This window comes from Branchiostoma floridae, chromosome 10, assembly GCF_000003815.2.
Source record: "Branchiostoma floridae strain S238N-H82 chromosome 10, Bfl_VNyyK, whole genome shotgun sequence".
NCBI classification, from domain to species: domain Eukaryota; kingdom Metazoa; phylum Chordata; class Leptocardii; order Amphioxiformes; family Branchiostomatidae; genus Branchiostoma; species Branchiostoma floridae.
The window spans coordinates 8219763-8232547 of NC_049988.1; the positions used below are offsets into that span (position 1 = coordinate 8219763).

Consider the following 12785-nt stretch of genomic DNA (forward strand, 5'->3'; position numbering starts at 1 on the left):
CCGATAGGGAATATCCATATTCTTTATCATTTAATTTCAATACTTCATGTGCGTCCAATCATCGTGTCCGAGAACACTCGGGTTAATGGGACATACTGAGGAGGAGTGAGGAGACTAAAACGGGGGATGACAATTACCTTCGGTACAATGAGTTCAGTAAACATCTCTAAAAAAATGATTCAATCGCAAGAGAGTCCTAATCCTACCTGTTTATTTGCCTACGTGTCTTACTCCAACAGACAGACCTTTGTACAGGTGGATGACCTGTGAAGAGGATCATATTTGCATAACGCGTTATGTCATTTGCGTAAATTGTCCTCTAGAACAAGTTGATCAACAAAAGCACCATTTCCATCAACTGTCCCCGCTAACAGCACTACAGCCCCCCCCCCTCCCCCCCCCCCCCCCTGCCATGTCGCTGACCACAGTACACCGTACCGTCCAGGACTGCGCCCTCCAGCTGCTGGATTATGTCGCCTCCCGCACGGGGCTTACCGAAGCCGTCAGGAAACTTCAGCTAGCGCGCCAGTTTGCGGCCAGCGACGATGAACTGAAGCAACTACAGGTAAGTGAAGTGTAATTATAGTTCGTCAGAAGAACAGACGTGCAATTTCCAGCTATTTGCTGTTTAGCCTTCTCCGTTAGAAACTTATGATAGACTTGATGTGTTTCTGTGCTCTCTGCGTAGCTAAAGTGGATACCTGGAAGTCTACAAGAATGGTTAATGAAGAAAGCGATCCAAGTGTTTGGAGAGCCGACATGGAAGTACCAGGACTCCCTCCCACCTTTACCTGTACCTCCTCTCAAGAACACACTGGACAAGTATCTAGAGTCAGGTAAGGTTGTCAGTCTGGTAAACAACAAACAAAAAATTGCTTGTAGCTGACTTAGAAACTTGACCGAGTAACCGTATATCAGGTTAGTCTTGTTTACCAAGTTACTTAGTAATACGCACCTTGTACCTCGTGCATGCTTGTTGATTCAATACATGACTACTACATGACTATTATTATATTAACTTTTAACAGATGTGCACACAGATGTTTGAATAAACAATATACCAAAGAGTATGTTAGTACAATGATAATGCTAGTATTATCTTTTTCTAACCAGTAAAACCTTTCGTTACGGCGGAGGAATACAAGCAGACAGAGGCGGTGGTGAGGGAGTTTGAAGAAGGGGTCGGCCAATCGCTGCACCAACAATTACTGGAGAGGGCAAAGGTTAAGAGGAACTGGGTACGTAATGCGACGTCTAGTGTGAAATCTGAGCCCTGAACAAAGCAATAGTTTTCGTTAAATGTACAAAATGTATGGATATCATTCTAGTTCATATAGGACATTGTAGTTTAGTTAAGGTGTAATCAATACTACATACATATAATAAATGCCTGACTGGACTTGTGACTTCCCTATATGTGTATTATGTATATTATGTAGAGATTTTTACGTGTCAATGTGTAATTAGATTAGCTTCCTATCGACGTATACCATGTTTTATAGTCGCTACAGCTACAAGCGGCATGGCCCTAGAACTGGGGAAAACAATATCGCATTTTCCCTGCAATAATATATCATAGAAACTATGTAAAGCTTGTTTGAATATTTTTTTTTTATTTATCCTAATATCCTCAGATGGAAGAGTGGTTGATGGATCTGAAGTACCTTCAGTCACGGCACTCCCTCCCCCTGACGTCCAACATTGTCGGGTTTGTACCCGTCATGGACTACATGTGGTCTGCCATAGGGGTGGAACCGGCAGACAGGGTTCCCCTGTTCCTCTCGGCATCTCTCTATCTGTGGAAACTCCTCAGGAAGTAAGTCCAAGAGAATGCATGTCTGGATGAGCTTGAAAACAGAAAATGAAGTTTTAGCTATCAATATAATTTGATAAACTTGCCTAAAAGTCGTAAATAAAGTTTATTTTCCTTCATCTAAACGCATTTTTATCATGTTTATTCATTCTTATTCAGGTTACTGTGTACTCTATAAACGTATAGAGTTTATACTATTGTGACTAATCCAACAAAGTCACTAATTTCAATATTGTGTTTTTAGTACTTTTGTTGTTAACCCATTTTATCCAACTTTCTACTTTATCTTCCTGAAGTCTAAGAAGTCTAAAGTTTGTACAGAATATAAAATAATGAATTATATTTTCTTACGTCAGAGAGCAGATACCAGTTGACAAGGCTGTGCTGACAGGACGACCGTTCTGTATGGACCAGTTCCGTAGCATGTTCTCGGCTCACAGGATTCCTGGTGTGACCATGGACAAGATTGTCAGCCAATTTAGGACAGGTATGGCTATTTTGTCGCCGTTAAGATTAAATGGTACTTAATGACTTTGGAGACAACATGTATGAATCATGTAGCATGCTTACCTCTGTAAAGCATTTTTCAAATGCTCACCATTTACGCACTGTTATTGTAATCGTTTGACAGCTGTAGCAACAGTATGCATTGTAGATCAATAAGTAGTGTAAACTTTTCTTCCCTGATTTTGCACAGAATCTGAAGGCCCATCACCCACCCACATCACGGTGCTGTGTAAGGGTCGGGTGTTCAAGGTGGAGGTCATCGATCTAGAGGGCGAACCTCTAACTCCTGCAGAGCTTAAGATGTAATTATCATTAGATTATAACCTAAGGATTCTATTTAATCCCACAGACTTAAAGCTTAAACCAAGATACTCAATACAAAAGTTACGTAAGCAACTATAGCTAAGTTTTGAAAACGGCCAGACGCGTTTCAAACCTTCATCTAACAAAAACCAAGTTGTTCTGATACTGATCAATCTATTGACCATCCTACACATTCATTTCGGTCATGATTATCGTGTACCTCAGGTCAACTAGATTGATACCAATTGTGTCGTTTTACTCTTTTCCAGACAACTGGAAGGCGTGAAACAACAATGTGAGAACGTTAGTGAGGGACCTCACATCTCTGTGCTAACTGTGGGAGACAGGACAGAATGGGCAAAGGTATGTTAACTTCAGAGGTAATCATCCACGTTAGTGAGAATGTTTGCAAATAAAAGTATGACATATATGATACCATAAAAACGTCACAATTGCACATCAATGAAAAAGATGCAGGGATTCATTTTTTGAAAGGAATAACATAATAATTGTCGACGTCTCAAAAAATGTTAACATATATTTGCTGACACAGACTAGAGAGAGGATGGTGGAGATGGACCCAGTCAATGCTCATAACCTGTCCGTCATTGAGAAGAGCATCTTAGTCTTAGCGTTTGACGATGCCATGCCGAAAGACAGTGGAGAGGTAAATAACTACGTTTTGAGCATAATATAACTGCGTGTGCAACTTTTAGCAAATTTACCGTACACTTCGCCTAAATCCTGGTATTGTTTCATACTCAGAACAACATTCTCTTCTATACGTTTTACCCTGGGAAACCAAACTCAAAGCTATTATATATTTTTCACCCTATCAAGTCTCTTCACCAGGCGTTGGTAGGAAGTGGCAGGAACAGATGGTTTGACCATGTCAACACCGAGGTGGCCTTCAAGAACGGTCTTTTTGCTGGCCACTTCGAGGTTCGTTTTTTATGTTGGAACCGATCTTGCACATCATACGCATTGCCGAACAATTATCGTTTACCAAAATCATTTAACACTGTCTGCACAAATTTGTTATCGTATAACAGTTTCCCAGCCTCTGTACACATTGTGGACAAGTTTTTCTTTGTTTTATAGTTTCCATAACGTTTATATTTTCAGCATACACCAGCAGATGGCATGGTGCCTGCGTATTTGGGATACTTTATTTTTGCTCAGTCACAGAGGATTGGATCAATGCGGAAGGTAACGTACTTAAAAGTCATCAATTAGAATTCTATCTACAGCGTCTTGGGGGTATATTTTGGATACCCAGACTTACTTCCTACGTGTTCTGTATATCCAGAATGTGCTTCCAAGCACGTTTGGAATAGAAGTTCATATACATGCAAACCTGTATTAGCGGCCACCTTCGCACAGCGACCACCTGGTCATTGCGGTCACTTTTTGTCGGTCCCTTGGATTTTTCCCATTGACCCAAGCATTACAAAATAGTCTATGTCGACCACCTGTCCAACATGGCCACGGCCACACAATTTCTGGTCCCGTAGATACAGAAATACTGCCTATTGCGACCATACAGCGGCCGTATGTCACCCTGTGTAACAAGAACTGTATCATACATTTGATTTGACTTGTGTACCGACCTAATCATTGCTGTTGTGATATCGTTACAGGACCAGGTTCCCGACAGGCACGTTCCGGAACCAGAGGAACTGGTTTTCACCATAGATGACGAGATACGTGATGCAATCATACATACAGAGGAGACATTTATTAAACAGGTAGATCACTACTCTTAAGCTAAGGGCACAACCCGCCGTACGTGCAATTTGTCCGTACGTTTTTTTGGAAGGCCACTTCCGCCACGTATTTCTGAAAACGTTCAGGCTGTACAGGGCATGCGCGTCGCCCGTACTGGCACGTACGGGGGGCGAATCTACACCCCGATTGCAAACAAAGTTTTTCCTGCACGTAAAGTTCTACAGCGTGTCTGCGTGCTCCAAAATACATCGGATTCCCTACGAGTTCGTACGGAGGCGGTACGTACCACTTACGGATCCCAAAATATTGCCCACGTTTTGGCACGTATTTGCACGTACGGCGGTTGTGCCCTAAGCTTTATCAATAACTACGTCAAGCTGTAGACCTATACATTGAACACAGATTAACTGCAAAAGCACTATAGATGACATGACGAACATACAAAATAATTCCATCACCACTGAGCAAGTACTATGTGTAGATTCTAATGCCATATGTTCGACCCAGGCTTCGGACTTGGAACTAATCTGCCCCAGCTTCACAGACTATGGGAAGAAGTTCATCCGCAGTTTCCAGCTTCACCCGGACTCCTACATGCAGACTGCACTACAGCTGGCCTACTTCAGGCTGCATGGAAAGTAAGTGCAGATTAACGTGGCGCCATTGTTGAGACGTGATAATCATAACCAAATATATCTAGACCATGACGACCTTGTCACAAGTGCGATCTAAACTAGTTAACTATTAACTACATGTAGTAACGTCGGGGTTTTCTCGTGCTTTGTCTTCCCAAATCAGACCATGCCCTGCGTTCGAGTCCGCGACCCTGCGACAGTACTACCACGGCCGGACCGACTTTGTCCGGGCCTGCAACATGGAAGTGGTCAACTGGTGTAAGGCCATGGTGGACAAGACAGTACCGGTATACCGATGCTCATCACTTCATTAAGTCCACATGTGTTCGTTACGGTATTGGACGAAGTTCTGGTGTTTGAAGCAACGTTTTACGATAAATGTAATACTTCCGTTCAAAACATTGTCTATTATGCTATTCTGTAGATATGACCGTATGTTTCGCATAATTTTCCTGGGAAAGAAATATAACCGCTCGACAAACTATATTATATTTACGTATATATGTAATGTTTTTTTCTTCCCTTGTTAGGATGAAGAGAAGAAAGACCTTTTAATGGCGGCGTTAAAGAAACATATACAACTTATGCAGGAGGCGAAAAACATGCTGGGTAATTATACTTTCATAATTTTTTGCCGACGCCTCAGGGGCAAGCCTAATGGTAGAGTACTATGTACAGTCGGCAAGAATTCTAGGAATTGTGCAGGAATTTTTTCCACATGCAGGACTGCTAGTCCATAGGAATGTTTGGACTGTTTTGTCACCAGGAACTGTAGGTAGAAAGTGGGTCATGCAAGCTCCCTGAATGCGTTCATCCTAAAAAACTGGGACAGTTGGTCATAGATGGCCCTGTCGTAAAAATTGTACAACACATTTTCAGGGATGTTTTGATTGGAAAGTCAGACATATTTTATACAAGTCAATTTATGTACATAGTGCATCAGAGATATGTATCAAGCTACAGCCATTCCTTAGTAAAAAAAACTGTATAGTATAGTGTGCAGTCTGTTAGAATTCTAGGAATTGTACAGGAACTTAGAGTCGACAGCGATGCTGTCCCAAAGACACTGTAGGTAAAAGTGGGTCATATGTCAGTATTAGACAGCAATCTTTATGAATAGGCTGCAGAACTCATTATAGGATCAGTAAAAATAAAAATAAAAATTATGACTCCACATAGGATCAATAGGTCAGCAGAAAAGAATATTCTTGACAGGAACTTCTGGTTTCAGTTTTCTTATTTTCACCAGTTTCAAGTTTTCTTAACAACCATCGTCGTTAATACAAAAACGTTATATTGTCTTGTCTTTCATGTATCCATGAATATTAGCAAATCGCCGTCTCAGCCGCGGCAGTGAAGAGTCACCGATTTCGTTGACAGCCTTCACTACCACACCTATCATTTCCATTGGCTGAATTGACTTTATATTTAAACATACATGTACTGTATATCTAAACATTGAACTGAGGAGTAGGAAACGTGTCCTTAACCTAAAATTTCTTCAGGCTGTGATCGTCACCTCTTTGGTCTCCAAGTTCTTGCCCAAGATGCAGGGATTCATGTTCCTTCAATCTTCAGAGATGTTGCCTACATAAAAAGGTAAGCAGATAACGTTCCGAGCATCAAATCTGGGACGTTGTTTGGACATTATTTTAAGACATTCTCAAGAGGTCAAACATTTCGACAGTAAATGACATCTTAATACATCTTTACAGTTTTTATATTCTCTCTTCCAAACTCCTGCTGACGACTAAAGTGGAGGAGGCGGGGACTACGTCCTGAACACTAGTCTGCTTGGGTATACACAAGGCCCTCCAGGGGCACGGGCTCCCAGGGTGCATCAAGGCTACTCCATCTTTTACAAGATCCAACCGGACAGGTTTGTCATTTTTCTGTGTAATACAGAAACCTTCAACACTTGCATTCGTAATGAAAATTGGAAACCTAATATTAATGAAATTTATTTTTTTCTAGCTTTCCTGTGCGTTACCCTTCAATAGTTTTCAATAGAGAAGTTATGCCAATTTTAATCCAAACTATCTGGTTTTAATATGTTGTACGGAGCGCATTACACAGCCATTGACTAATTAGGATAGCATCCGGGCTAAGTGTTCTTGTCATCACTATATTGCAACAAGACTTCAGCTCAAGACATCTATAGTTGTCCCAATCTCTCTTTTTTATCATCTAAAATTCTATTGCTCAGACTTCACCTAAGTCACAGGGCAAGTTACCAAACACAAAATGCTGACTTTTCAGTATCTTAACATAAAACGAACTTTGTTTCTTTTTATCTGAAGGTTAACCTACACTGTGAGTTCCTGGAAGAGTTGTAAGGAGACCAGTGCTGAGAAGATGTCGGCTAGTATACAGCAGTCACTCAGGGACATGCGCCAACTCGTCATGACGTCATAAGACATCCATCACTTAGTACTAAAAATATTCTTGTTTTTTCAGTTACTGCTCAGTAAGAACATAACTACGATATAGCTATTTGTCTGACCCATAAAGAAGCAGATATGGAATGATATGAGTAAATTTTACCTTCTAATGACATTATCCTCAGTTCTTCTGCTCTACTAGAGCCAGGGACAGAGCTCTATAATACTGTGACAGTCTCTACAGTCTCTACTGTTATAAGATTTAGATGTGTCGGTACGATGAGGTGAAGATGTAACATGCTACATGTGCAGAACTTGACAGGGAGGTTTAAGATCAAAATCGTCCCTGCACCTCTCGGTGTTTGAGGCAGTGTCCATCTCCATTTCCATACCTAAGCTTAGGCCACACAGTTGTGCAATCATTACTGCAGGGGGGCTAGTCCCACATTAAAGTGTCTGCACCTATCCAAAAGCATACATATGTACATGTAATTAATTCTCAACAACGCTATGTAACGTTACTGGTTAAAAAGTAATAAAAACACACCCAAGTACAAGTTTTGTAACTTACAGATTTGCTCAGGTAATTAAGCATAGATATCATAGGCTTTCCATAATCTATACGTTTACTACGCACGGCACAGGTTCCGCATATACAGACCCAAGATGCTCCTCAGCCACTGTATTGTGGCCCATCTTTAAAAGCTTGTCCAAACCTTAAAATTCGGAGGAATCATTGGAGATTGCCATGAATATGGACGAAGGCAAGAAATAAGTTAAGGCTACTGTTGTACTTTGGACGCACACATTGATCTTTGTCTGGGGCTTGTATGGATCGATCAATAAGGCACATTCCTATGCTAAATCACCATCTGATGGGTGACTGTGTTTAAGCAAACATCATATCGCGCTCTGCAAGCAAACCTCTTGATGACCTCTCTTATCTATAGTGTGTCTCTGATTCTTTTGCTGCCTCTTTTTTTACTCCAACACAATGCTAAGGTATTGTGTGTAGCCGGACATAAGGCTACAGGGAAAACATTCTGCATTTTAGCGAAAATACCGGCCTTTTCGTTGATAACAGCTTCTGGGTTGATAACAGCGTCTGTATGTCAATGATATGTTTTCGTTATGATCAATTTTATTTAGCCGTTTTGTTTCATTGTGGGATAAATAAGTGCATTGTTTGTTTATTGGGTGAAGCCTAAATCAACGAGGATACTTAAAAGTTCCATCAATATGCTCTTTGCTTCCTTTTTTATCTAAATTCTTTATCATTTCATTTCGATACTACATGTGCGTTCCAGTTACTAATAGGCAAGTTACGAGAACACTTAGATTACGAAATGTATGAGGAGACTAGAACGGGAGATGACAATTACATTTGGTACAATAAGTTGAGTAAACATCTCTCCAATGATCCACTTGCAATAGAGTCCCATACCAACCTGTTCACTTGCCTACGTGTCCTATTTGACCTCTGTACAAGGGATGACCTGTAACACAACGCGTTATTTGCCATCTGCGTAAATTGTCATCTAGAACAGGTTGATCAACAAAAGAACCATTTTCAGCTGTTGTCCCCGCTAGCACTAGAGGCCCCCATGTCGCTGACCACAGTACATCGTACCGTCCAGGACTGCGCCCTCCAGCTGCTGGAATATGTCGCCTCCCGCACGGGGCTTACCGAAGCCGTCAGGAAACTTCAGCTAGCGCGCCAGTTTGCGGCCAGCGACGACGAACTGAAGCAACTACAAGTCAGTGAAGTGTTATAGTTGGCTAGATGAACAGACGTGCGATTTCCAGTTGTCTGGTAATTATCCTTTGTTAGAGATAAGTAATTATTGTTAGGACATATGAGAGATTTTATGTGTTCTATGGTCTCTTAGCTGAAGTGGATACCTGGAATTCTACAAGAATGGTTAATGAAGAAAGCGATCCAAGTGTTTAGAGAGCGAACCTGGAAGTACCAGGACTCCCTCCCACCTTTACCTGTACCTCCTCTCAAGAACACACTGGACAAGTATCTAGAGTCAGGTAAGTCTGGCCAACTTGGTCTGGCAAACAATAAACAAAAAAGCTGCTTGTCGCTGACCTAGAAACTTGACCGAGTTACTTAGTAATACGCACCTTGTACCTCGTGCGTGTTTGCTGATTCAATACATGGCTATCATAACATTAACCATTAACAGATACGTGTACAAGAAAGAATGTAAGTAAACAATATTTACATATCAGTCAGTAACTACTCAATAACAATGCCAGTATTGTTTTGCAAAACTAGTAAAACCGTTTGTGACGGCGGATAAAAAGATAGATAAAAAGTAAACAACGAGCAAAATCTTAATGTAGCTCACCTATAGCTGCATCAGCAATTACTGGAGAGGACAAAGGTTAAAAGGAACTGGGTACGTATAAGACACCGGATGTGGCCGGCGTTTAGTGTGAAATCTGAGTCATCAACCAAACAAGACTTAACGTTTAAACGTTATCGAGTACAAAATGTATATTACTTTAATTGATATAGAAGATGTTAGTTTAGTTGGGCTTTTAATCAATTGCAAGGTGACATACATGATCGTCTGTTGTGTTCCAAGTTATTGACTTTTTGCTTTTAACGTAAGTCTTTGGTGAAATTTCGACTTCCCTGTGTGTACTGTCCTATATCAAAAAAGGAGAAATTATCAATGTATACATGTCAATTTATAGATAACTTTGCTTCTTAGAGACGTATACATGTACCGTGTCTGACAGTATATACAGCTACAGGCGGCATTATCCTAAAACTGGGGAAAACGAGATCGTATTTTCCCAACAATAATTTATTATAGAAGCCATAAAAAGCGTGTTTGAATAGTTTTTCTCTAATTTTCTCAGCTTGAAGATTGGTGGATGGATCTGACATACCTTCAGTCACGGCACTCCCTTCCCCTGATTTCCAACATCGTCGGGTTCACACCCATTACGGACCACATGTGGTCTGATATCGGGGTGGAGCCGGCAGACAGAGTCACGCTTATCCTCTCCGCATCTCTCCATCTGTGGAAACTCCTCAGGAAGTAAGTCTAAAGAGAATGCATGTCTGGACGCACTCGTACAAACAGAAAATGAAGTTTCCTAATCAATATCATTTGATAAATTTGCATAGAACTCGTACATAAAGTTTATTTGCCGTCATCTAAAAGCATTTACTATCATGATTAATATTCATTCTCATTCACATCACTGTGTACTCAATAAACGTATTTGATATCTATGTCATATTCAACGAAGTCACTAATTTCAATTTTGTGTTTTTATTGTTTGTGTTGTTAACCAATCTAAGATGTGTTATGGTGCTAATCTTTATCCAACTTTCTACCTTATCTTCCTGAAGTCTGAAGTTTGTGTAGAAAATGTTTTCTTTCATCAGAGAGCAGATACCAGTAGACAAGGCTGTGCTGACAGGACGGCCGTTCTGTATGGACCAGTTTCGTAGCTTGTTCTCGGCTCACAGGATTCCTGGTGTGATCATAGACAAGATTGTCAGTCATTTTAAGACAGGTATGCTCCTTTTGACACTGTTAAGATTAAATGATACTCAATGACTTTGATTTTGGATACATTGCACTGATTCGCGCAGTCTGGTAAGAACTATTTCATAAGGTAGAAAAATAACTGGCTATAAACAAGGTTCTTTTTTCACAACCAGGTTCTATATTCTGAAAGGACCTACGTTTCGACGACCAGGGCAATACTGGCTGGGTCTATTTCACCCCGGCGCTAGGCGTCGCAGCTAATAATGCGGCACCAAACGTTATGATTTTTCCCCAGGAATTATCCTCGATATTACTGTCATGCATAGTATATATTGTCCGGCAGCAATTGACTGTCGATTGTATAGAGATGCTGGCTGTGAATGAAGAACCTAAGGTTACGCAAGATTCTAAAGCATTTTGGCCACAGAGAATATGCATGAATCATGGAGTATGCTTACCTCTATAAAGCATTTTCAAATGTTGACGCTTTATGCACTGCAGTACTGCTATTGCAATTATTTGCCAGTTGTAGCAACAATATGCATTGTAGATAAATAAGTAGTGTAAACCGAACTTTTTCCCCTGATTTTGCACAGAATCTGAAGGCCCATCACCCACCCACATCACTGTGCTGTGTAAGGGTCGGGTATTCAAGATGGAGGTCATCGATCTGGAGGGCGAACCTCTAACTCCTGCAGAACTTAAGATGTAATTATCATTAGATTATAAAATAAGGATTGCGTTTAATCCTACAGCTCCAAGCTCAAACCAAGACACTCAATGCAAATATTACGTAAGCATCTAGATAAGTTTGAAAACGGCCAGACATTTCAAACCTTCATCTACCAAAAACCAACTTGTTCTGATACTGATAAATTTATTGACCAGCCGACACATTTATATTCATTTCGGTCATGATTATCAACTGATCTAGATTGATACCAATTGTCTCGTTTGCCTCTTTTTCAGACAACTGGAAGGCGTGAAAAAACAATATGAGAACGTTTGTGAGGGACCTCACATCTCTGTGCTAACTGCGGGAGACAGGACAGAATGGGCAAAGGTATGTTCACTTCAGAGGTAATCATCCACGTTGGTGAGAATGTTATAAAAACGTCACAATTGCACATCAATGAAAAAGATGCAGAAATTCATTTTTGAAAGTCATAATGGTTGTCGACGTCCCAACATATTTTACTGACACAGACAAGAGAGAAGATGGTGGAGATGGACCCAGTCAATGCTCATAACCTGTCCGTCATTGAGAAGAGCATCTTTGTCTTAGCGTTTGACGATGCCATGCCAAAGGACAGTGGAGAGGTAAGTGGTGATGTTTTGAGCATATAGGACGTCTACAACTTTTAGCAAATTTACCACACATTTCGCCTAAATCCTAACACCTGGTATTGTTTCATACGCAGAACAACATTCTCTTCTAGAAATGTGTATAGATATTTTGTTTTTTCACCCTATCCAGGCCCTTCACCAGGCGTTGGTAGGAAGTGGCAAGAACAGATGGTTTGACCATGTCAACACTGAGGTGGCCTTCAAGAGTGGTCTTTTCGCTGGCCACTTCGAGGTTCGTTTGTTAGATATCATTTTTTTAGTTACATATATGCCTACGTTGGAACAGATAAGCACATTATACACATTGATAAACATTTGGCGTTAACCAAAGTCATTTCAATATTGTTTCCACATAAAGGTACGTCGCATAACAGTGTCCCTGTCTCTGCACACTCTTGTTGACAAGATTTTTCTTTTTGTCATTTTTGCTGACGTTTATATTTTCAGCATACTCCAGCAGATGGCATGGTGCCTGTGTATTTGGGAGATGGCATGGTGCCTGTGTATGGAAGATTGGACCAATACAAAAAGTAATTAACGTACATTGATAATA

At 40.7% G+C, this 12785-nt stretch overlaps 2 protein-coding genes across 2 annotated transcripts in view; both read left to right on the top strand.

Moving 5' to 3' along the window:
- Nucleotides 1-694: 694 nt before the first annotated feature.
- LOC118424334 overlaps nt 695-12785 on the top strand; it is a 14684-nt gene continuing 2593 nt past the window's right edge. Inside the window, exons 1-23 of the mRNA XM_035832883.1 lie at nt 695-836; nt 1114-1238; nt 1635-1816; nt 2170-2300; nt 2511-2622; nt 2893-2986; nt 3177-3290; nt 3464-3565; nt 4264-4371; nt 4859-4989; nt 5150-5273; nt 5517-5595; nt 8958-9124; nt 9257-9404; nt 9560-9579; nt 10245-10426; nt 10780-10910; nt 11482-11593; nt 11855-11948; nt 12092-12205; nt 12363-12464; nt 12680-12712; nt 12745-12762. Of these exons, the coding sequence (XP_035688776.1) occupies nt 725-836; nt 1114-1238; nt 1635-1816; nt 2170-2300; nt 2511-2622; nt 2893-2986; nt 3177-3290; nt 3464-3565; nt 4264-4371; nt 4859-4989; nt 5150-5273; nt 5517-5595; nt 8958-9124; nt 9257-9404; nt 9560-9579; nt 10245-10426; nt 10780-10910; nt 11482-11593; nt 11855-11948; nt 12092-12205; nt 12363-12464; nt 12680-12712; nt 12745-12762 (2535 nt within the window). The 5' untranslated portion in view covers nt 695-724. The remainder of the gene's footprint in view (nt 837-1113; nt 1239-1634; nt 1817-2169; nt 2301-2510; nt 2623-2892; nt 2987-3176; nt 3291-3463; nt 3566-4263; nt 4372-4858; nt 4990-5149; nt 5274-5516; nt 5596-8957; nt 9125-9256; nt 9405-9559; nt 9580-10244; nt 10427-10779; nt 10911-11481; nt 11594-11854; nt 11949-12091; nt 12206-12362; nt 12465-12679; nt 12713-12744; nt 12763-12785) is intronic.
- Nucleotides 3502-8333, top strand: LOC118424121 (peroxisomal carnitine O-octanoyltransferase-like). The gene is made up of 8 exons (XM_035832610.1): nt 3502-3832; nt 4264-4371; nt 4859-4989; nt 5150-5273; nt 5517-5595; nt 6492-6585; nt 6743-6865; nt 7287-8333. The coding sequence occupies exons 1-8, from the start codon at nt 3767-3769 to the stop codon at nt 7399-7401; spliced, it is 840 nt and encodes a 279-aa protein (XP_035688503.1). The 5' UTR covers nt 3502-3766; the 3' UTR covers nt 7402-8333.